The sequence below is a fragment of the Phaeodactylum tricornutum genome, chromosome 7 (genome assembly GCF_000150955.2).
Source record: "Phaeodactylum tricornutum CCAP 1055/1 chromosome 7, whole genome shotgun sequence".
Taxonomy (NCBI): Eukaryota; Bacillariophyta; class Bacillariophyceae; order Surirellales; family Neidiaceae; genus Phaeodactylum; species Phaeodactylum tricornutum.
Genome location: NC_011675.1, coordinates 454,814 through 476,631, shown reverse-complemented (window position 1 = coordinate 476,631; position 21,818 = coordinate 454,814). Strand labels below are relative to the sequence as shown.

The 21,818-nt window shown below is 47.0% G+C and overlaps 10 protein-coding genes across 10 annotated transcripts; 5 read left to right on the top strand and 5 right to left on the bottom strand.

Annotated features, from left to right (window-relative positions):
• Positions 1–244: 244 nt before the first annotated feature.
• PHATRDRAFT_45533 (predicted protein) lies at positions 245–1,583 on the top strand (the record flags this gene model as incomplete). The annotated part of the gene is made up of 1 exon (XM_002179816.1): positions 245–1,583. The coding sequence occupies exon 1, from the start codon at positions 327–329 to the stop codon at positions 1,581–1,583; it is 1,257 nt and encodes a 418-aa protein (XP_002179852.1). The 5' UTR covers positions 245–326.
• A 92-nt stretch (positions 1,584–1,675) lies between these two features.
• PHATRDRAFT_12028 (predicted protein) lies at positions 1,676–3,856 on the bottom strand (the record flags this gene model as incomplete). Its single annotated transcript, XM_002179617.1, has 2 exons — positions 1,676–3,268; positions 3,593–3,856. Coding segments are annotated over 2 exons (1,857 nt in total), but the record flags the coding sequence as incomplete, so codon positions are not given.
• Positions 3,857–4,559: 703 nt separating this feature from the next.
• On the bottom strand, positions 4,560–5,222 carry PHATRDRAFT_12144 (predicted protein; the record flags this gene model as incomplete). The annotated part of the gene is made up of 1 exon (XM_002179616.1): positions 4,560–5,222. A coding segment is annotated over one exon (663 nt), but the record flags the coding sequence as incomplete, so codon positions are not given.
• A 3,086-nt stretch (positions 5,223–8,308) lies between these two features.
• On the top strand, positions 8,309–8,966 carry UBI3 (ubiquitin extension protein 3). Its single transcript, XM_002179815.1, has one exon. It carries the CDS (start codon positions 8,459–8,461, stop codon positions 8,924–8,926), a length of 468 nt encoding a protein of 155 aa, XP_002179851.1. The 5' UTR covers positions 8,309–8,458; the 3' UTR covers positions 8,927–8,966.
• A 486-nt stretch (positions 8,967–9,452) lies between these two features.
• Positions 9,453–10,079, bottom strand: PHATRDRAFT_12106 (predicted protein; the record flags this gene model as incomplete). Its single annotated transcript, XM_002179615.1, has 2 exons — positions 9,453–9,848; positions 9,963–10,079. Coding segments are annotated over 2 exons (513 nt in total), but the record flags the coding sequence as incomplete, so codon positions are not given.
• Positions 10,080–10,573: 494 nt separating this feature from the next.
• Positions 10,574–14,087, top strand: PHATRDRAFT_45529 (predicted protein; the record flags this gene model as incomplete). The annotated part of the gene is made up of 6 exons (XM_002179814.1): positions 10,574–10,791; positions 10,835–12,928; positions 12,966–13,009; positions 13,102–13,251; positions 13,279–13,451; positions 13,794–14,087. The coding sequence occupies exons 1-6, from the start codon at positions 10,766–10,768 to the stop codon at positions 14,085–14,087; spliced, it is 2,781 nt and encodes a 926-aa protein (XP_002179850.1). The 5' UTR covers positions 10,574–10,765.
• Positions 14,088–14,723: 636 nt separating this feature from the next.
• PHATRDRAFT_35253 (predicted protein) lies at positions 14,724–15,704 on the top strand (the record flags this gene model as incomplete). The annotated part of the gene is made up of 1 exon (XM_002179813.1): positions 14,724–15,704. The coding sequence occupies one exon, from the start codon at positions 14,724–14,726 to the stop codon at positions 15,702–15,704; it is 981 nt and encodes a 326-aa protein (XP_002179849.1).
• Positions 15,705–17,056: 1,352 nt separating this feature from the next.
• PHATRDRAFT_35252 (f-actin capping protein) lies at positions 17,057–17,674 on the bottom strand (the record flags this gene model as incomplete). Its single annotated transcript, XM_002179614.1, has 1 exon — positions 17,057–17,674. The coding sequence occupies one exon, from the start codon at positions 17,672–17,674 to the stop codon at positions 17,057–17,059; it is 618 nt and encodes a 205-aa protein (XP_002179650.1).
• Positions 17,675–19,068: 1,394 nt separating this feature from the next.
• On the bottom strand, positions 19,069–19,519 carry PHATRDRAFT_45527 (predicted protein; the record flags this gene model as incomplete). Its single annotated transcript, XM_002179613.1, has 1 exon — positions 19,069–19,519. Exon 1 carries the CDS (start codon positions 19,459–19,461, stop codon positions 19,069–19,071), a length of 393 nt encoding a protein of 130 aa, XP_002179649.1. The 5' UTR covers positions 19,462–19,519.
• Positions 19,520–19,940: 421 nt separating this feature from the next.
• PHATRDRAFT_35250 (predicted protein) lies at positions 19,941–21,741 on the top strand (the record flags this gene model as incomplete). Its single annotated transcript, XM_002179812.1, has 3 exons — positions 19,941–20,331; positions 20,449–21,165; positions 21,266–21,741. 3 exons carry the CDS (start codon positions 19,941–19,943, stop codon positions 21,739–21,741), a joined length of 1,584 nt encoding a protein of 527 aa, XP_002179848.1.
• Between the last annotated feature and the right edge of the window lie 77 nt (positions 21,742–21,818).

The window sequence follows — 21,818 nt, the reverse complement described above, 5'->3', positions numbered from 1 at the left end:
CGATGTGATGCTGCTCATTTGAGTAAAGCGAAAAGTGGTAAAACATCCTATCACAGTCAGTGCAAAAAATTTAAATAGCCGGAAAATTAAGGGTACTAGGGTGAGGGCTCAAAAAATCGCACACATGTTGGTAACACGGTGCTCGCATTTAAAAAAACAACAAAACCTTCCTAAATAGCCGCGAAAGAAGTCTTACTGGCGATGCCTGACCGTGAAAGTCTTTCCCATACCATCCCAAGGCGTCTTCGCAAGAGCCCAGAAAAGGCCAAAGAGTCAATCGAAGTGAGCTCACCTTATCTTTTCAACGCAAAGTAGGTGTCTAGCATATGTCGAGAGCTGCGTTGTGGCGCCAGGAAGGCAATGTCAAGGAGCGCGAACAACGAGCTGAGGAAGTTTTCCTCAAGGCTGTTGAGGACGGCCAGCTACGTGCTCGTTCCAAAGGCGTCCTACCCTTGTGGGGGGCGCCCGACTCGTTTCACTTCAATCCTCTTTTATTGCGTAATACTGTCCGATCGCTTTACTTTCAAAAATGCTGCGAAAAATTGCTGGACTGGAATGCTGTCGTCGACGAGATATATTACGAAGTCAAATATCTACAGCCCTTTGCGCTAGACAAATCACCGAGTACGGCGTTTTGCCTGTTACTCCGGCTCTTAACGTTACGCGTGACGAATCATCAGATGGAATTGACGCTAAAACATACTGATTCGCCGTACATCCGAGGAATTGGCTTTCTATATTTGCGCTACGCCGGACCACCGGAACAAATATGGTCCTTCATAGAATCCTCTTTGCAAGATGAGGAAGAGCTGGTAATAGAAGCGGGACATCGCGGGAAGCGGAGCACCATTGGTCAATTTGTCCGTAGTTTATTCAGCAGCCGAGATTTTTACGGAACCTCCCTACCTCGACTTCCAATTCAAACCGAACGGGACATTCAAGTAAAAATTTTGCAGGCGGAAAAGATCGCTGAACGAGCATTTCATCACTTTGAGAATCAGCAACGAATGCGGGTCTTCCAAACTTTAGGCGCTGAAATAAGGGCTTTATATGGCGATGAAGATAACCCGGTGACGTGGTATCGAGCAATGGTGGACCGAGTGATTTTTCGAGATGAGGCATCTGGTCAAACATTGAAGTATCCAAAATTTGTCGTGACTTTCCCAGAGTATGGCAACACTGAAACCGTTTCGTTGGGCGAGATTGATGCACTGGACGGACAATGGAAGGACGAAAAATCTAGCTCTGTCGGACGCAGAGACTCTCCTGATGTACGGGGACTTCATGGTGGAGATGAGGGAGAATTATATGAGGAGGTCAGAAGGCGAGAGAAAGAAACGGTGACAGCCGAAAAGGGTTGGGCTCGCCGACCATCAACGACGAAAAGACTTCTTGCACAACAGCTTCACAGGGGACACAGTATACAGGATGAAGCTACGGTGAGACGCAAATCGGCAGTACCCTTGCTGGCTACATCGAGCCAGCAAGAACTGAACGTGCTAGCTTCGCCAAAGAAACGATCGGCTGACGAGCTAGCTGCCATTGCTGAGAAGAAGCGCAAGTTGATGGCGAAGTATGGGTAGGAATTTGAAAGATTGGCAGCCAAGCAAATCGATAACGCATTAGAATGACTCTACTGTTAGTGACCAATTTGCTTAAGCATTTAGTGGTATTGTCATATGATTGTGCTTTTGTCAAAGTCGATCACCGCAACGACATTCGATGAGAAGCAAGCAGCTACTCGAGTCTCTTCTTTGTTCCATGCCACTTCAAAAATGTCGCCCTTTCCCTTGTAGCTCTTTATATGACGCCCTTCCTCAATATTCCAGATATACATTTGCCCAGCAAGAGACCCGCTAGCAAGATAGTCCCCCGACGGTGAAAAGGCAACCGAGTACACCGAGTCTCGATGACGATTGAAAACTCGGTAGCAGGAACCGTCTTTTACGTCCCAAAGTCGTACTGAACCATCGAACGATGCCGTCGCTAAAACGGCTTTTTTCGAAGGATTTTTCGAACCCGAACCAGTTGGGCTCCATTTTACAGTGTATATTTCCTGCTGGTGGCTCGTAAGGTCATGAAGCGGGTCTGTGCGATCAGACTCCACGTCCCAAACTTTGGCCGTACAATCGTCCGAGCAACTTGCTAGCAGCTGACCTGAGGGATCCCATTTCACGGCATTTACTTCGTCTGTATGTCCTGAATAAACTTTTAAGGGCTTGGGTACACCTACTCGGCATATGTGGACCGTTTTGTCCGTAGAGCAGGATGCGAATGTCACATCGTCCTTCCAGTCGACGTCGAGAGCGGGTGCTTGATGGTCAGTAAATTGTTGCTCCACAAACCCAGCTGGTCCTGAAACGTCCCAAACGATCGTTGTTTTGTCGTAACTCCCGGACAGCAGAAAATTCCCTCTCTTATTCCATTTCAACGAAAAAATAGGACCGTTGTGCCCCTTTAACGTATGCATGAGGGCTCCATTGCGCGCCCAGACACGAGCAACTCCATCGTAGCTTCCAGTAGCCAATAACAACCCATCAGACGACCATTCAAGCGTTGTAACATCCTTATTCTTCTTATCTCTTGGGTCGGTGCCGTGCGGCAACAACTTCACAGTAGTCAATCCAGCAGCAGCATACAGTCCACGCATTTGCCATATTCTCGCCGATGCGTCACCACTACCCGTGGCAATGAGATCCGAAAATACAGGATTCCAAGCACACATAAAGACTTCAGATTGATGCATTTCCAATTTCAATATTTCTTTCGGAGAAACGTCTGTTGCGGCGTCTTCTTTATCAACATCGATAGTGGAATGTTGCTGCTGGTCAACGTTCTTCCTTGTGAATTCATGCTGTCCACCGTTTACCCCGGAAGTAGTCGTTTGCCCCGTTGATCCATTGATTTCCACAGCCTGGCCATTCAAAGGTTCCTGCGCTGGTAGCGGCTGCGGTGAGTTTCCTTTGTGAGCAGGAAAGGAAGCCGAGTCCGCCTGGTTGTCGTTTTCCTCAACGTCCATTGGATGCAACTCTTTGCCTTCTAAACTTTTCTTTGCATCGTCAATGAGTTTTCCTTTTCTTGGGTCAGGTTTATCCTTCTTTTGCTTCTTAATGCTTCGTTTCGACCCAGATGCGACTCGTTTCCCCCCTTGAGCAGTGACGGCTAGTGTATCTATTCCACCAGAAGAAGCAGTACTTTCCTGTTGGACTAGGTTATTTTTTTGCAGACCCATAAGCTCTGCGGCAGTATTGACATGCGGTTGTGCCAGCTTTTGCTGGGAGAACAAATCGGATACTGCTGTAGGTTGGTGCCCTAATTGTTGCAGTTGGCTGAGAGCCGCAGCCGCGTGGGCTGCTGCTGCCTGCGCAGCCAATGCCTGCCTGGCGAAATGCGCATTTTGAATATCCATTACCGGTGGTAGACCGATTGGAGCCAACGGTCCGCTCGTAGCAATCTGACTAGCCATCACATTTGACATACGTTCAGCGTGCAATTTTGATTCAACTTCCAGCTTTGCCTTCATAGCAGCTGCTGCTGCCGCTGGTGGCACATTCAACTGAATCGGAGGGTTTTTCCTTGCCAATGTCGCCACTGTGAGAGGGGAAAGGAGAGAAAAGTCTCCTTCCGTCTCAGTTGCAGCCTTTCTCCCTCCTGTGCTGTCATGTCGAAGGCGTTCCTCGATTCCAACGTATTGTAGACCCTTTTGCAAAAAAGATATCAGTGCCCCCGGAGGTAAAGCTTTATCCGCCGAGCGTAAACCAGTCCTTCCTAACATACTTTCGTGAGCAAAAGAGAAGGCTGAATGTACAAAGCCTGACTCCTGCAAGTATCTGTTCAAGAGGAAAGGCAGGTTGATTTAGGGTCAGGGTTTGTAGATGCAAAGCAGCAGGAGCATCCTTGGGCTCTGGGTTTTTTGGGTAATGATCGACGTACCGGAAAATCAGATAGTTTACTTCATCGCTTGAGATGTTCATGATCTGTGGCGAAGTAAATTCTGAAGAGGGATCGATTGCAGGTTTCGGTACCGAAGTACCCTGAGGGCCGTTCATCGATTCAGAGCCGGAGCCCGACATGGTGAATTTGTCTGAAGAGGTGCAGGTGTGCTGTTTTCTATTTCCCCTCGTTTGCGGTTGGCTGATCCAGAAGCGGCGAGATATTCAGGCCTTTCCAGTTCTTAGCTAATATTTTCGCATTTCGGAAAGCCGGCGCATGCCAGGATTTGAATGCCACGTGTCATCCGATCGGTCGGCAGACAGAGATCAGTGTGCGTCGCGGTTGGCTGACTGTGATTTCTTTTTTTTATATGGTAGCTCTGTGAAAGACAGAAAACATTTATTTTATCTCCTTCCTCCACTCTGGTTGTTAGCGGATTGCATGCCTTCAACCTCCTTTTGTGGAGTTTACTAACTATGTTACGCAATGAAAGTAATAAAAAGAACCAACAAAATTGAAATGGTCAATTTGTGTGTAGGTGTAACAACACGATGTGGATTTCTAATGTAACTATGATAGTGTAACAAACTACAACGACCGTCGATTGATCCATTCACATCATTCTCCTATTCAAGTAATTCAAATTCTCCGTTTTCCCACCGGCAAACTAGACCGACTTTGAAGTTTGTAATTTTTATACCGAAATGAACCAGTAGCTTGCATTTTTCGGCCGACAGGGTCTCACCTTCCTTGCATATCCTGAATTCCGATACTCCGTCGCGAAAAACAACCTTTCCATTCTGGATCTCCACGGGCATTCCAAGCTTACGGAATTGCTCCATCATAGAAACCGGGAAGGCGTCTAGCATACCAGAGTTAACAAGTACTTCTCGAGGAGAAACCGATCCAGCACGTGCGAAATCAGGTTCACTGTAGCTTGAAAAGTATCCTTCAACATCATTTCGAGAGCGAGAAGTAGACAAAACTCCAACACAGCCACCGGTTATACGCTTAGCAACGTGGCGCAGATTATCTGAGTATTCCTCTTCAGGTGTGCGGCCCAATGCAAGCTGCAGAAGCTTGTTTTTCCCTAAGAAAATACGGCTAGGCTCCTCCTTAGCGGTGCCTCGAAAGTGACGACGTACATCTTTAAATTTGTTGCTGCGCATGTTCTCGTAGCTAAAAAGATAAAGACTCTTGTGCTTATCCACCGACTCTCGAACATCTTTAATAAAGGCTGACTTGTGCTCACGAGTGGCTCGCTTTTCAGTTTGAGTCAAGGCAACTGAGTCGATGAGTGTGAACAATTCCGTGAGATTCCGGTGTACGAATCAGAATTTTGAAGGAAACGGGCATGTTCACAATCAAGCTATCCTTGTGCTTACCTTCGCGTGACCGTCTTGATTTAGGCATTCTGCTTCTGCTCTTTTGGAACGACGGGACGCAGATTCGTATGCTCGTTGCGCTGTCGACATAAAGAACAAATGATATTGGGCTTGTTTTGCTCTACATTAGAAAGAGAGCAAAGCGAGCTCTTGTTCGGTGGCTCTCATTGGATACCAACCGTCGACGACAGACGATAGACAAAACTTGCTTGTTTAAAGTAAAGAACAGCTACCTTTTCGAGATATCCTTCCCACCATAGCTTCTCGAAAAAGAGGACTCTAGCATCCTATCTAGTACGCTCGATAAACCTACCAACACAAGTTGCTTCTATAAAAAGGTCTGGTCAATTATAATGTACATCGAATCTAGGTAACAGACACATCTCTACTCCAATTTTTTTCTGGAGCTGCCACGATGCAGATTGTTGTGCGTGCGTTGCCATTCGTCAAAAATAGCATTTCCAATATGTCGACCCCAAAAATCGTAACCCCTTTCGTTCGGGTGCGTTTTGTCGAGTGAGAAAGCCTTCCAGTGAGAAGGTGGTGGTCCCCTCAAAATTCGCGATAGGCTACCCACTGGGCGGTTACGACACGCCCCTTGTCCAAGAGGATCACGTCGTTCGTGGAATTTGTGCATGATTTTTTCCATTTGACGACATTTATGACGATGAACGTCCCGGATAGCAAGAACGGTCTCTTCTTGACAAGCTTCCTCCCAAATGCTGCCTCTTTGTTCCACGTATTTGTCTAGTTCAGACACAGCAAAAGCCGGAACAAAGAGAACATCCCCAGGATGCGACACCGCCAAGTTTCGTTTATGCACATCCATGATATCCACCATTGGTACCGAAAGCCACTGTAAGGGATAATGCTGAAAGGCAGGGAGAGCCCTTGCTGGCATTCCTGGGAGGACAACAAGAGGAAAATGCGCAGGATGTTTCGCAAAATTATTTTTGGGCTTTAAGTCCTCAGTTATTGCCGAGGAACTTGACTCATCCGATAGCTTTCGAGTTCTCGACGACTCTCGATACGAATTTTGAACATGAAAGCCGGTTCCCGGTGCGATCCTGTCCAATGTTTCGCCGACTTTTTCCAGCATGGTATCAGTGGCGCTTTCGACGGAGTCCTTTAAATCTTGAAATCGTAGATGCATACGACCACCAAGTTGTTCCAGAAGACGTAGTAATTCTTGGCTATATCCTCCTCGGTCTTGAGACTGCTTCCAAGTTTCGGCATCCTCTTCTTTAAGAAGAAATGGAAAGAATGTCGACTTTAAGTCGTTTGAGCCAGTAACCGCAACGGCAATATCGTAAGGACCTAGAACTTGAGTATCAAAAAGCAGTCGCTGTTGTGCAAGTCGGTCTTTCCATAAGGCGAGCGACGTTTTGCTGAGTGATGCGTCTCCTTGCACAGCTCCCCGGATCGAATGACTTTCGGAAGATTCGTCCGAACTCGAGTCCTCACTTTCACTGCAGCTCGAATGCACTTCAACTCGTCCAGGAAATGATTCTGTTGTTTCTCCCTCTTCTTCAACAACACTGTCGCGTACTGCGGTACCGTTTGGGCGATTGTTCAGATAATTCACTCCCCGCTCTAATTCTCGAACGATCCATCCAGTGGAAGCACCGGGAGCGCCATGGCACGTCCAGTAGACAACCCTCCCCCCCAATCGTTTGGATAACGTCTTCGCTATGACTTCGGGTAGTACAGGTGTACAACTGGAAGCTTGCCCCACTCCGACCGCCAGTGAATCTCCCAATACGAGCAATCGAAGAGGTGGTTCTTCCGCTGCCTGTTGCAGCAACAAGGACACCGTTGCTGTACTCGAACGTTCGCTGCCTAAACCTGAGACTTGCGACTTGGCGATGTTCGAGTTTTTTTCGGTACGCGCGGGTGTGAAGCTACGGGATTCTGCTGTCGATCGCTGGTGCAACGGAATCCGGTTGTGGTCACGCCTATCTTCCGGGTGCACTAGTACCACACCGTGACTGGGTGATAACGGTAGAGGAGAATCTCCGTAAAAACACCGGTAACTGAGCATACCAAAAAATCCCTGCAGAAAGGCCAACAATGGGACGGTCAGCATAGCGGCGAAAACTGCTAAAAGTTTTTTCGTTAAAAACCACGCCACGAGCGCGGAAGGCAGCAGGATGTAGCCGATCCATAGAATCTGCATCCTCCGTACGGGATGTTCGACCAGAGGGTCGCTGGTTGCAGGTATTGCGATAGAGGATTTCATCAGAGCATATAACGGAGTTTGGAAGTGGTTTGCTTCAATGTGTCAATGAAACAGTGACGCGCACGGGTGTAGCGAGCGATCGACTGCTGTAGACCCAAAATCGGGAGAATGCTTGGGCCAAAACCAAGACCCGAATTTGAATTAAGCTGTTTGCTACGTTCCGAGTGATTAGGGAAGCATCCGATTCATAGACCACTCACTTTCAACAGATAATATGAATGAAGATGGAATCAACTCTCTGGGTGTCTTGTTTGTTTCCATCGAAATCTTGCACGGACTCACAGTGACTGTACAATGGTATTTGCATGGGACCCAGTCTCGTATCGTGGGAAAGGAAAAGACCGTGGACACCGTTGCGAGAGCGGACTGGTGGAATTTTGGCTTACTCGAGGGCAATATGTATTCTGCTATGGTACCCAAGATACGAGCTGTAAGTATCCTGGCTTCTTCCCTAGCACGTTGCTTTCGATTTGTGCGATGCGTGCCCCGCCCGCGGTGGGACACGCACTAAAAAGTCGTTGATAAAGCTCGGCCGACTTTTGCGGGATGAAGTTGTTATAGATAGAATGATGAATTTGGAATCTATCCATATATATTTTAGAAAGAAAAGTAATGTGGGACAAACAGCATCAATCTTACCGCGCTTACTAAATTCCTTCCCTGCAGAGTGGATGGAATGTGGGCTCTACGATTGACGTAAACAGTCTACCAAGCTGGCAATCCCATCGTCTCCGTTGTGTTCATCCTCTGTTCGAACCAACACCGCAAACACTATTGTCTAGTTCTTCCTAGGCGTACAACGATCGCCCCCCCCCCCCCCATTCGTGTTCTTTTGGCTAGTAGCAATAGTAGTACTTGCGACCAAGCAGTGATCACATACACACGCACAAACACATTCATCATGCAAATTTTCGTCAAAACTCTGACGGGAAAGACCATCACCCTTGATGTCGAACCCAGTGATACGATCGACAACGTCAAAACTAAGATCCAGGACAAGGAAGGCATTCCTCCGGATCAGCAACGATTGATCTTTGCTGGCAAGCAACTGGAAGATGGCCGTACACTGTCGGACTACAACATTCAGAAAGAATCCACCCTTCATTTGGTGCTTCGTCTACGTGGAGGAGGTAAGAAACGTAAAAAGAAGGTCTACACCAAGCCCAAGAAGGTCAAGCGCGTCAATAAGACCATTCCGTTGCAAACTCTCAAGTATTACCGGGTGGAATCGGACGGCAAGGTCACTCGCCTCCGAAAGTACAGCCCCGTCGCTGGCATTGGATGCTTCATGGCACAACACGTTGATCGTTACTACTGTGGAAAGTCGGGAACCACCTTCATGTACGATGATATGAAGGAAAGCGAGTAAAAGCCATGTAACGGGTCTTTAATCTAGCACTTCTACAAACACATCAAGCTATAGACTGAATAACTTGTCCCTGGAATGACAAACACTTGGAGAGAAGGAAATCTGTCGTGCATGCGTACAGATATCCTAGCTAGCTCCGTATAGATTGATGTAGAGGAGATGTACATTATGAGACAAAAACATATCGTCCTCTTCGCGTAGGTCCAAGTGGAGTCCAACAAAGATAGATAATCAGTTTGTGAAACAATTCTCTATTTTTATCGAAGTATCATCTAACAGTGACTTGGATTTGTAAGTCTTAGAAAACAACTATTCACACTATTTGTTATAAACTGCATACGGCGACCAATCCAGCTTTCTCCATTCGAGAAAGCTGCAATCTCGCAAGCGAAATTTCCCGCTAGTAACCCACCGTATGGTGACTTCTTCTACGTACATGTTCCAGAACAGTCCGATAATCCGAATTTCCGCTTCGAAACAGTTCAAAGAGTGCTACCTAGCTATCGGCCTTAAATTTCGAATACTGTCATCGTTGGTTCGGATGGCGGTCGAACGGGTAGACGTCGGCAAAACAGCGATCGAAGGCAGCGTTGACGTAGTCGCCGGCGCGGGCGGTACAATTGGGATTGGCCCGCACTGATAGGATCGCCCGTCGCTTGACACATTCCGCACCATGTCCTTTCAGTTTCTCCATTCGAGGTATCTCTCTAAAGAATGAGCATTCGCCAGACAAATTTTCGGCACGAATTTCTGTACACGCCATGTGAATGCAGTTATGGAGGGGGTCCATTTTGGTTCGGCACATATCAATGGCGTGAATGAGTTCGTGGTGAAGTGTTTTATGCGCCATGCGTTCATTTTCCATGTATTGCTGGCATATGAATATTTCGGGGTTTACGCGGAGTGTGGACGTGCCGTTTCGCTCGCGTTCCAAAAGTTTGCGTAAATCCTGACCTGTGGGGTTGCTACATGGATTGCTCTCTCCTGCCGAGGAACCATCGATACGGCCAGTCTTGGGTATTAAAGTTTCTTGAACCATTCCAAATCCGCCTGCTGCCGGTTTTTCGCAGCTCACACACTGAATGAATCCTTCCGGTGGAGAACACCCGAGATCGACGAGGTGTTGTACAAGAAATTGTATCGCCTTGTTCTGCGTTAGACCGGTCTCGACCCACTCGTTGCATTTTTTCGAAGCAATCTCTGGGCTCTCATGAGCCGGCTGAGGAACGTATTCGTCGTCAGCTGCCATGATACCCGATGGAATGAGGTGCAGTAAATGGAAACGATAGTACGGGTTGTAGGACCATTGAACATTGGAGACGTTGGCGTCGGAAAAGTGGTAACTGAAAATGAGGTCCGGCTCTCGAGGGACAAGTGCGCACCAATGATTTCCCTGATTCACTTTGTATCGGATAGAGAAGCCATTCACAGAAATATCATGTATGGATGGATACAGGACTCACAATTCGTGAATCGTGTCGTCAGAAGCACCATCCATCTACCGCAGTTCTCCACAAACGCATACTGTACGGCAAAGGACCGATGGATGACAGCATGAGAACCAAAAAGGACCACAACCAGCAAAACCGAGTAGCCTCTAGAGCCATCACTTCGTAGGTTTTTCATTTCTTTCGCACCAGGCCAAGACTACCACTGAGCAGCACAGTGGCAAGGGAAAGAAAATAGACATTGTACATGCTTCGCAAAAACTGGTTCATTGAGTAATTACAGTGCTTTCTTGTGGACACGCGCAGTTCCCTTGTCAGATCAGAATCTCTATACAGACTGTAGATAAAAGTGCCCGACCTGGATGATGTACAGCAAGAGAACTGGCGCTACATGGCTAGTGACACTATTGTTTGGTAGTAATATCGGCAATCTCGTCTCGGCGGAAGTCCCAAATCCCAGCATCCCGCATGGAATCTACGGCGGAGCAACGAGGACGACTCGTACTGCTGCCACAACCTCCAAAGGTGATGTATCCACGGCGACGTACGAGAGAGCCGCAGAAGCGCCAGATCAGCCGAGTGTCTTTGTTGGATCATCTTCTTCAGTCAAACCCAAGAAACACGAAGATACTTTGCATGTTTCCAAACGAGATGGGCGCCTGGAACTCTTGGACTCGACCAAGCTGCTGCAACGATTGACGGATTTGTCTGATGGCTTGGACATGCGCTTTCTGAATTTGGTCGCCTTGACGGAATCTATTGTGCGAGGCATGTATCCCAACGTGACAACCCACGAAATTGACGTCTTAGCTGCGGAAACCGCTGCCAGTCTAGGGACGCAGCATCCGGACTATGGCCGCCTGGCGGCTCGAATTCTCATTACACAGAATCACAAAACGACTCCGACGTGTTTTTCCGAGGCCATCGAAACTTTATACAACTCCGGTAAAGGCTTTATCGACCATAAAGTTGGGGAACTAGTTCGTCGACGCGGTCCCGAGATTGACTCCCGTATTGTGCACGAGCGTGATCTTGAAATGACTTACTTTGGCTACAAAACGTTGGAACGCGCCTATTTGCTCAAAAAGGACAACGGCAACCAAGTCTTGGAGCGGCCTCAGTATCTCATGATGCGTGTGGCCTTGGGAATTCATTGTACAAGTAAGATGAGCTCGCGATCGGAAGACGACTGTCTGGAGGCCGCCTTTGAAACGTACGATCTCATGAGCCGGGGCTTTTTTACCCACGCCTCGCCAACACTCTTTCACGCGGGTACCACCCACCCGCAGCTATCGTCCTGTTTTTTGGTGCAAATGAGTGAAGACTCCATTAATGGCATCTATGATACATTAAAGCGCTGCGCTGTGATATCCAAAGCCGCCGGCGGTATCGGGTTGTCGGTGCATAACATACGCGCCAGAGGAACGCCCATCCAAGGAACGCGCGGTGTTTCCAACGGTCTAGTCCCCATGCTCCGGGTATTTGATGTGACAAGTCGGTATGTTGATCAGGGCGGCGGCAAACGCCCTGGGGCTTTTGCCATTTATCTAGAACCATGGCATGCCGATATCTTTGATGTTCTAAGTTTGAAAAAGAATCATGGAAAAGAGGAACAGCGAGCAAGAGATTTGTTCTACGGTCTATGGATTCCAGATCTTTTCATGAAACGAGTCGAAGAAGATGACGTCTGGAGTCTGATGTGTCCTCATCAGTGCCCTGGTCTTGCACATTGTTATGGTGCGAAGTTTGAGGCTCTATATCAGCACTACGAGCAGGAAGGGAAATTTGTACGTCAAGTCCGTGCTCGAGAGCTTTGGGGTGCCATATTAGAATCTCAGATCGAAACTGGCACTCCATACATGCTATACAAAGACACTTGCAACACCAAAAGTAACCAACAAAATATTGGAACGATTCAATGCAGTAACTTGTGCACTGAGATTATTCAATACTCGGATCAAGAAGAAACCGCGGTATGCAACTTGGCAAGTATTTGCTTGCCGCGATTTGTTGTTTCCGAGCGCGGTACTTTCGGATCAATTAGTCCTGAGTCTGGTTCGGCGTTCTTTGATCACGAAGCCCTTCACCGGGCAGCAAAGATTGTGACGCGCAATTTGAATTCTATAATTGACGTGAACAGCTATCCAGTAGACGGTGCAAAAACGTCAAACTTTAAACATCGTCCAATCGGAATCGGCGTCTCGGGACTGGCTGATGCATTTCTCCGATTGGGCTTACCGTTTACGTCTGCGGCAGCAAAAAAGCTTAATGAAGCTATTTTTGAAACCATTTATCATGCCGCGCTAGAAGCAAGCGCTGAGCTTGCTGAGAAAGAAGGCCCATACGAAACATTCGCAGGAAGCCCAGCAAGTCAAGGAAAGCTTCAGTTTAACCTGTGGGGCCTGTCAGATGACGAAACGCCAAGTCACAAGTACGCTTTGGCAAAGGAAACTCCTGTTCCAATTCAGATGTATCCGAATAGTAGCAATGTCTGTGGATACGATTGGGAATCATTGCGTCGGCGAATTGTCAAAACTGGGCTGCGAAATTCGTTGTTAGTAGCACCTATGCCTACTGCCTCTACGTCACAGATCTTGGGCGTCAACGAGTGTTTCGAGCCTTTCAGCTCAAACCTGTACATTCGTCGCGTTAAAGCGGGAGAGTTCATTATGGCGAATCCCCATCTTTTGCAAGATTTGACTGACTGAGGCTTGTGGACACCATCAGTCCGCAACCAAATGATGCGCGATGGCGGTTCCGTGCAAAACATTCCCGATATCCCCGATCGATTAAAGGAACTGTACAAGACAGTATGGGAGATCAAAATGAAGGACATCATTGATATGGGAGCAGATCGGGGCAAATTCATTGACCAAAGTCAGTCGCTGAATTTGTTCATTGCAGATCCGAACATGGACAAACTTACGGCTATGCATTTTTACGCTTGGAAAAAGGGTTTGAAGACTGGAATGTACTACCTGCGAACAAAACCGGCTGTAAACGCAATCCAATACACTGTTGAAAAGATAAGTCCTACTGTTATTGTGGGCGGCATCCCAGAAGCTGAGCCCGATGACGTGTGCATAAGTTGTTCTGCTTAGCTAAATCATAGCGCTAAGACCATGTACAGTTTACTCAAGTCGTCGCTGCGAAGTACCAATGAAATATCTTGTTTGGGCTTACTTTGGAGGTCCGTCTGCGTACTGAGGCTGAACGTACTCTCAAGGCGAATGGCTACAAATTGTAAAGAGATGTGTCGTTTCAGACCGTTTCACAGTGTAAAACTACATTCGAATCACTCGCACAGTTGGGGAATTGTTTCAGATTCGAAGCTGCGATTACCTTAAGAAAAATGTGGATATTACATGCACCGACATCTTCACTTTATAACATATCTCGTTTATTTAGTACTTCTTTAGATCAACTTCAAACTTTTTGGCGGCGGCATCGATGCTCCCCATTTTATTGACAGTTTTGATACCCTTGGTACTCAGGCGAAGACGGACCTTGCGATTCAAATCTTCCGAAAAGAATCGCTTCCACTGCAAATTGACTGCCTGTACCTTCTTGATGCGTCTGTGGGAAAACGTGACGACGCGAGCTTGACGATTGGGCTTCTTTCCCAACAAGTCGCAAACCCGCGCTCGCATTACGAGAGTACTAGCACAATTCTGACGGTGGATCTGAAATCGAAAACAAAGAAAGCCAAATGAGATTCAGTTGAACACAACCTCGATATAAATGATATTCGTGCCCAATTCAAAAAATGTTGGATGTGCCGAGACTTCATGGACTGCACCAGAGTAGCGATCAACTCCGCACCGTGAATCCCACGGCGATAAACAGGTGATAACGAATTTTTCAATTGCCTCCGTACCTTAGTAGTCCCAGCACCGAACACAGGCGTATGTCCGGTGAAAGCTTGGGAAGTATACATAGCCAGAGCGGCAACGAGGAGAGCAAGGAAAGACTTCATCATCATGGTCGATTAGTAAGCACGCTGTGATTAGTCAAACGAGTAGTTGACGGAGGCGTCATGCTCGAGCAGCGGTAACAACTGTAGAGAAATTGTCTGCCTGTCAGGGCGTCGCAGCCATCAACCATCGGTCTTGACGAATGGGTTATTCGTACGTCAGTTTGGTCAGCCCAAACCCTATTCATCAATCTTAAGTATTTGAAACCCGGATAATAGATTGTTATTTGTCGATAATGATGAAAAGCTTTCGTATGGGGTAGTCAGATTTCTTTCGTTGATAAATGAAAATAGTGACGATGCTGATGTTAATGATTGCAAAACCTTCCTTGGATTTTCGTGACACGAATCATCTATTCCAAGCTGACTGTGAGAAATGCCTGTCGAATCCGCGTTCGAAAATAATTCGGCAGCAATCAAATTGATGAAGCGGCGTCTTGCAAAATTTGAAACCGCCGAAGGCCGTCTCAAAGGACTTCACTATGAACCTCAGGCCAACGATGTTGTGATTACTACAACGCCCAAGGCGGGGACCACATGGATGCAGCAAATATGCCATCAATTACGATCGCATGGAGACATGGATTTCGAAGAAATCAGCGCTGTTGTTCCTTGGCTTGAGCTTGCCCATGATCAAGGCCAGGACCTTAAAGCAGTGCAGTTCGGTGAGCAAGACGGAATGCCTAGATTTTTTAAAACGCATGCGTGGGCGAACCATTGCCCAAAATTTCGAAAAGCAATTGTGGTATTGCGTAGCCCGGAAGACGTTCTAGTTTCATTCTATCATTTCTTCGAAGATTGGTTCTTCGAATCCGGTACCGTCTCCATGGATGCTTTCGCTGAAGAATTCTGGTTGGCCCGCGACATTCCTACAAGTAAGATGCAGAATGCGTCGTACTTTGTGCACTTGATATCATGGTATAAACGCCGGGAGGAAAAAGGTGTTTTGATAGTCTTCTTCGAGGATCTGATAAATGATCTGCAAGGACAGGTAAAGCGTATCGCCAAGTTTCTTTCCACTTCTGATATTTCTCTAGACGATGGAATGACTGTCCAAACTGCGGTTCGTTGTTCCTCCTTTGAATTTATGAAGTCTCATGAGTCACAATTTGATGAACATCTTTCCAAGTTGGCACGTAACGAGGCTTGTGGAATGGAAAAAACTGCGGGAATGACCAGGAGCAAGCTGACAAAAGGAAGGGTGGGATCAGGTGTCGTCCTGTCAGATGCGATCAGGCAGCGAATACAACAAAAGTGGAAGGAAGTCGTAGAGCCAGTAACTGGTTGTGCAAGCTACAATGACCTCAGAAAGCAACTGACAGCGAGTCGGAACAATAGTGACGGTCGCTGCATCTAACGTAAAGAGTTATTCAAGGTGTTTTAAGATTCGATAAAGTAGACAACTGAGCCGCTGTTTAATGCTGCGCAGCGCCATGCTTTGCTTCGTTTTCCTGCCGCTTTTGCTCCTCCAGGACGGCCGCGACACGAGCCCGCTCCTTATTTCCGTGTAGGCACTCGAAATAATCTTCGCGCATATTGGAGCATTCCCGCATCATATCGTTGACCTTTTTCATTTGCGCGCCCACCTCCTCTTCGTCTTTGCTAAAGTCGACCCTATTCGTTGGCTTTTTAAGCTCAACCTATTCAAAATGAACTGGTCAGAATACGGACTCTTGATATTCCGCTGAGGGCGAGCGAATTGCATACCTTGCATGCCTTGAAGTCGGAAAAGAAACCGAAGCAGCGGCCCGTTGTTCCCCTGACTCCCATTCCGCTGGCCATGATGAAAACGGTGGATTTGAGACTAAAGAACAAGGGCGAAAGTGTATTCTGTGCTCGGCTTTTTATTAAAGGTGTTGTTGCTGTAGGTCAGTGTTGTGTATCGTAAGGCAATGAAAGCAGCGAGGTATTGGAATCTTGGCGCAGCAGCAGCAAAATTCGGAAGGAAACACGCGAGGCACGATGAACGAACAAGAGACGATATTGTAGTCTTGTAAAAGCGTGACTCGACTTCCAACGGGTTTTATTAATTTGGCTTGTTCACAGACGTTCCCTTCATTCATGATGCGAGGCTTAGATTTCGAAGAATGGTAGTTTCTAGGTACTTTCCACAGAAAATACGTTGCATATATAGTCTTGCTGTCGAGTGACTGACTGTGAGATAAAGCAACGCAACAGCATAAATTGACTCCGAACCTGCCATAATCCACGACCTTGGCAAAAATGGGAGACTGTGTAAACAAATCGATGTGGTCTATAATATAGCGTTTGTAGAAGACCGGAACTGGTTTTTACAAAAGCGCAAATTTCGATCGCAAAGAAAGAAACGAAAACAAAACTAGGCTAAATCTGAAATGGGAAAGCTTCATGTAAATCCACCAGATTTCAATGATTTACTATTAACTGTAAGCCTGGGTCTTCGTCAAGCACTATATTCCACAATCAACAAATCCACGAAATCATTCGCTCGAAGTCGAGTATTTGGAACAAAACAATTGCATGGACGAGACTGCCGATCAGAAAGAGTATAGGATAGAGAATAACTCGTAACAGTCTACGCAGTTTTTCTGGCATTCAAGAGTCGCACTTGGTTTTGTGCGGAGGCGTCCCTGTTGTTTACATTGACAATCCGTCGTGTGAGAGAAATTGTCCACAACATTTATCGATAGTAGGAAGTGATTGAGTGAACAAATCAGTCACCGCGTTCACTTACCACTTCATCCGTGTGCGAGTAATTGGAAGAATCCGACGAATCTGCTTGAGACTCGACATGACGGCATCTTCGTCGGATAGATCCTCTAACAGCGCTTTTTCATACTCAGCGATTTTTTTCACGACTCCTTTCGCATGGTGTTCATGCGGAATATTGACAGATGTGAAGACACGGCTACCTCGCATTTGCACATTTGAACTGTCTTCAAAGGAATACACGTGAACCGACGCCTTTCCAGAAAGTTCACCCGTTCTTGTCAAATTCCAGATTGTCGCCCAGTACCCTGTCGCCCAGTTGTGAGCATCCAGCTGCTCTGCGTAGGTCCGAATGACCAGATTATTTTCATCATCGAGGCAGATAGTAAAGCGAGAAGAAACATGTTTCGCGCGGTAGTGTTCCTGCATTTCTCGAAGTTCGTCTTGAAGGGCGTCCACGAGCGGGTTAGAACCAGCTTCTCCGGGAACAATGCAGGTCCTCGTCGCTATCTCTTCGAAAAAATCTTCCTTGAATCCTTTAACAGTCTTCAAATTCTCCTTGAGTGTGGCAAAATCGCGCGATTCCATCGGCGGCAAAGACAAGACGAGCTCTTTGCAAAAGTCTTCTTCCGGCGTCATCGTCAGGCGTGGGGGTCTTTTTGAAACAGAGTGTCTGGGAAATAAAACGATCAGAGGGTGTTTGTTTAACAGTAAGTGAACAGGTAGCCTCCTTTAACGACCTTTCCACCTAAAATACTCGATTTTCTTTTGGATCGCCATGCGATCGTCCCAATATGAATAGAACGTCAGCTGTGAAACAGAGCGAAACGCAAAGGGTCATACTTTCTCGGAGTCACGGTCACTGTTTGTCGAATTACCAGTAAAATTACTGTCTGTGAGTGAGAGATACCACCTATGAACATGAGTATTTTCGATTGGTTCGGGCATGTCTCGACAGATTCTAGCAAGCCTTCGAACGCCAATCCAATCGACATATTTGGTCTCGTTCTCATTGACATCTAACAAAATTAAAGTATGTCAATGACCACAATTTCCCACAACAAGTAGGGGCCAAAAACACTTGCATTGGGCGGAAAAGGAACTAACTGTAAGAGCTCAGCGTTTATCTCCAAGGGCAAGCTATCAACCGTATCATTCTTGTTGTATACGACGGACGCAGAGGGGAAACATTCAGAATCGAGTCCGTACGCTATTCTGAATCGGACCCGACGGAGCGAATTTCCTTGTCTCCTTAAATTGACATTGACATGTACAAATTCCCTCTCAAACCACGTGACGACTTATCTTAGGCTATTTATCATCAAAAAGCCATTCCACAAACAATCTCGAACGTGCGACAGTTGGCGGAAGCCTTCCATCTAATTTGTGATGATCCCGATGCTATCAGCAACGGGACATGGCTGATCGAGGTAAATGTGTAGCCGCAGCAGAAGACGAATGTAGGGCCAGCCCCCTGTAGCGCATTTTCAAGGTTTGATGCTGTTGAGGGACGAGTACAGGGTGAAGAGTCACCAGAAAATATGGATGAGATTGTGGGATAATGCGACAAAAGTTCCAGTGAGCCTCCAGGGGCAAACATACATAAGCATGAAAAGAAATCGGAGTAGGGAAACCCGAAGGACTACCTGTAAAAACATTTTCAAACAAAGAGATAATTGCAGTAAGCATGACATCTCTACGGCTGAAAATGCAGACGACAAGATATTTAGAACGCCATCATGAGCAAATTTATTGGAGGTGAGGTTTAGGCTCTATGGTCGGGTATCTATGATTCAATCTCACTTTACATTAACGATTCCTGTACAGAATGTGCGGCAAAATAGGGGTCTCCTTTCCGAGAACGGCTAGATTTACAGTCAAATAAAGTTAATCGCAAATTCATCAATCATTGCAGTCAATGCGGCAAGTCCGAATACAGTAAATTAGCCAATACTGCTAGTCAATCTGCAAGCAGAGCTCCAAAACGAACTACCAACTCCGGTTTCAAATGGTTTGCTGCGCTATATTTACGTCTACATTCCCAGCCTGCGTTCCATCGTGGCGTGTGGGCTAATTGTGGCAACATCCGGTCGGTACTCTGGTAGGGATAAGAAATCCGCAAAGTCTAACTTGACATCGTTGCCTGTGACGATATCACGGTAAAGTCCTGAGCTAGGAAGCCCCGCCGCACCCCGTTCCTGCTCCAACGCAACCTTTTGTTCGGTTGCCAATCGCATGGCAAGACCTGATCCATACACATGGCGCACGTATTCTAGGTTCTGGAATGGATTGACATCCAATTTTCGCTGCAAATCATCGACAGGGTGCCGGCTAGCGGCAACGCTTGCAAGGTTATTGCCGTTTGGGCCAACCTCCATCATGGAAGCAGGCTTGGTCACGATAGGGATACGGGTTGTTTCGTCCATGTTACTGCGATAACCGAAATGCCGCCGTGGAGGGAAGTCGTGATCGAGGGTATAACAGTGGAAGACAGTTAATGCAAAGAGACTCAGTAGGGAGAAGCCAACGCGCTGCAAGGAACAAGTCAAAACTTTACGGCGGCAAACTTGAAATTGGTCCGCTAGCCGACTGCGAACGAAGCGTGCAGAAAGGAATTGAAGAACGACAGTCCCGTAGCTTTTTAGGTCGATAGTATGACATAATATTTCATATTTGATTGGGTCATTTGATTCACGTTTAAATTTTGACTTCTTGATGGTACACCGTTTTGCATGCCCGACAAGTATTTTTAGCTCTGCGAGCCGCCCTTCTATGATGTTCCTGGACACAAAGATTGTCTTGGCACCTTCTCCTGACGATACCCATAGATCCACATCGTGAACCACCAACTTATGCACATCTGTAATCATCTGTAATCGGCATCGTTCGCCTTTGCTCTCTTACCATGGTGTCGACCAAGGCGGCCAAAGCGGCTGGGTCCTTGAGTAGCAAGATTCCGTATGAACTTCTCGCGCCCCAAGCTTTGATTGGACTGGTAGACGCTTTGTCATATATGGTGACGGCCCCATCCCTTGTCTTCTACGTTCTTCAATCCGGTGGAACGTACGGTCAGTATGGAATGATTTTATCTATTTACAGCTTTGCTTCTTTTGCTTTCAAGCCTGTCCTTGGCTATTGGTCCGACAAGTCCGGTGGAAAATTTCGAATGCCATATCTGTCATCCATTTTCGTCGCAGCTTTCGGAGGTTGGTTGTACTTCTTGGCCAGTGCCTTTTCGGGAAATGCCGCGATTCTCGTCATCTTTTTTGGACGTCTGCTTGGAGGCATAGGAGCTGGTACGTTTTCAGGTGCCCCGATTTGGAATTTGTAATCGCTGGATGAACTGTACCGTTCTCACAAAAAATGAACCTCGTTTCTACCAGCCAACAATACGCTTGGCTTTACCTATATAGCTCAGGTTATTCCAAAAGAAAATTTGACCCAAGCTAGCGCCGTTTTGAGTATGACACGGATTGTTGGAATGGTAATCGCCCCCGGTTTGAATGTCTTCTTAGCTTGGATTGACAAGGACATCTATTTGGGATCATTCTCGCTAAAGTTGGATCCTTTGAACAGCGTTGGTTTGTGCATCATGTTTGGCAACGTAGCCGCTTTTTTCATCGTTTATTTTTTGTTGGAAGAACCACAAGAATCCACTAGACCTCGACGAGCAAGTATTGACAGCGTTGACGGACGCAGTTGGAAATTTTGGAAGAATATCTTTACTATGGACATCATGGTCCCCATGCTTTCCATTTTCTGCATGAACGCCAATTTCCAGCTTCTAGAGACGAGCATGGCACCGGCTGCTAGTGACGCGCTTGGTTGGGGACCGATTGGAGTCTCCTCCATTTTTGGGACGAACGCATTCTTCATATTCTTTGCCGTTATTGTTACTTTAAAGCTGTCAGAATGGGGCGTGTCGGATGAGGGCTTGCTCAAAATTGGTCTTTGTTTCTCCATTGCAGGATATTCATTGGTGTACATTCTATGGGAAAATCCTACCAATGTCATTCAGTTTTTCGTACCGATTGCTCTTTCGACTTGTGCTTTTCCGTTCATGGGTGCCCCCACCCGCAGCCTCTTTACTCGATTTGTCGACAAGAATCATTATCTTCGGAATCACCAAGGTACCCTGCTATCACTACCGTTTTGCGAACATATGTCCTGACTGTGCACTTACACTTGGTCTCCTATCTTTTGACCGCCATTGTCAACCGTTGGTATCAGGATCCATGCAAGCACTCTTGTCGATGGTCGCGTCTGCGGCTGGATTTTTGGCACCTGGATTTATTTCAGCATATGTTCTACGCAAACCGGAGGAAGTAGCGGCCAGTTCCAATCACCGCGAGCTCGCTCCGCTCGCTCTGTTCGCACCGATACTGAGCGCCTTGACTTTGATTGGCTTTCTTTGCTTGGAACGTAAAACACGTCTAGGAAAACCCCTGGACGAATCTTCAAAAGTAGACGAAGCTACATCATTAGTGGAACAGGGGGAAGTTTTGAAGGAGGGCGATGAATGGATACGAGAGTTCCATCCCCGAGTCGAAGCTTATCGTCGAAACTCGGTGACCCTCATGGGCATTCCGCAGATCTGTCTCGATCAAACGCCCAACGTCGCGAGCCGTCGGCATTCCACCGCGGTCTCCTTGGGAACTCATCCGGCTGCCTATTCCGAGGCCCGACGGGCAACGACGCTTTTCTAAAGCTTTGTAGACGATATGATACGATATTGGTGGACAATAGTGTCGGATCAATGAGAACCGCCAGTTCGATTTGCTAC

What these genes read in the sequence shown, in the direction of transcription:
- UBI3 (XM_002179815.1), top strand. Translation starts at nt 8,459, where the DNA reads ATGCAAATTTTCGTCAAAACTCTGACGGGAAAGACCATCACCCTTGAT.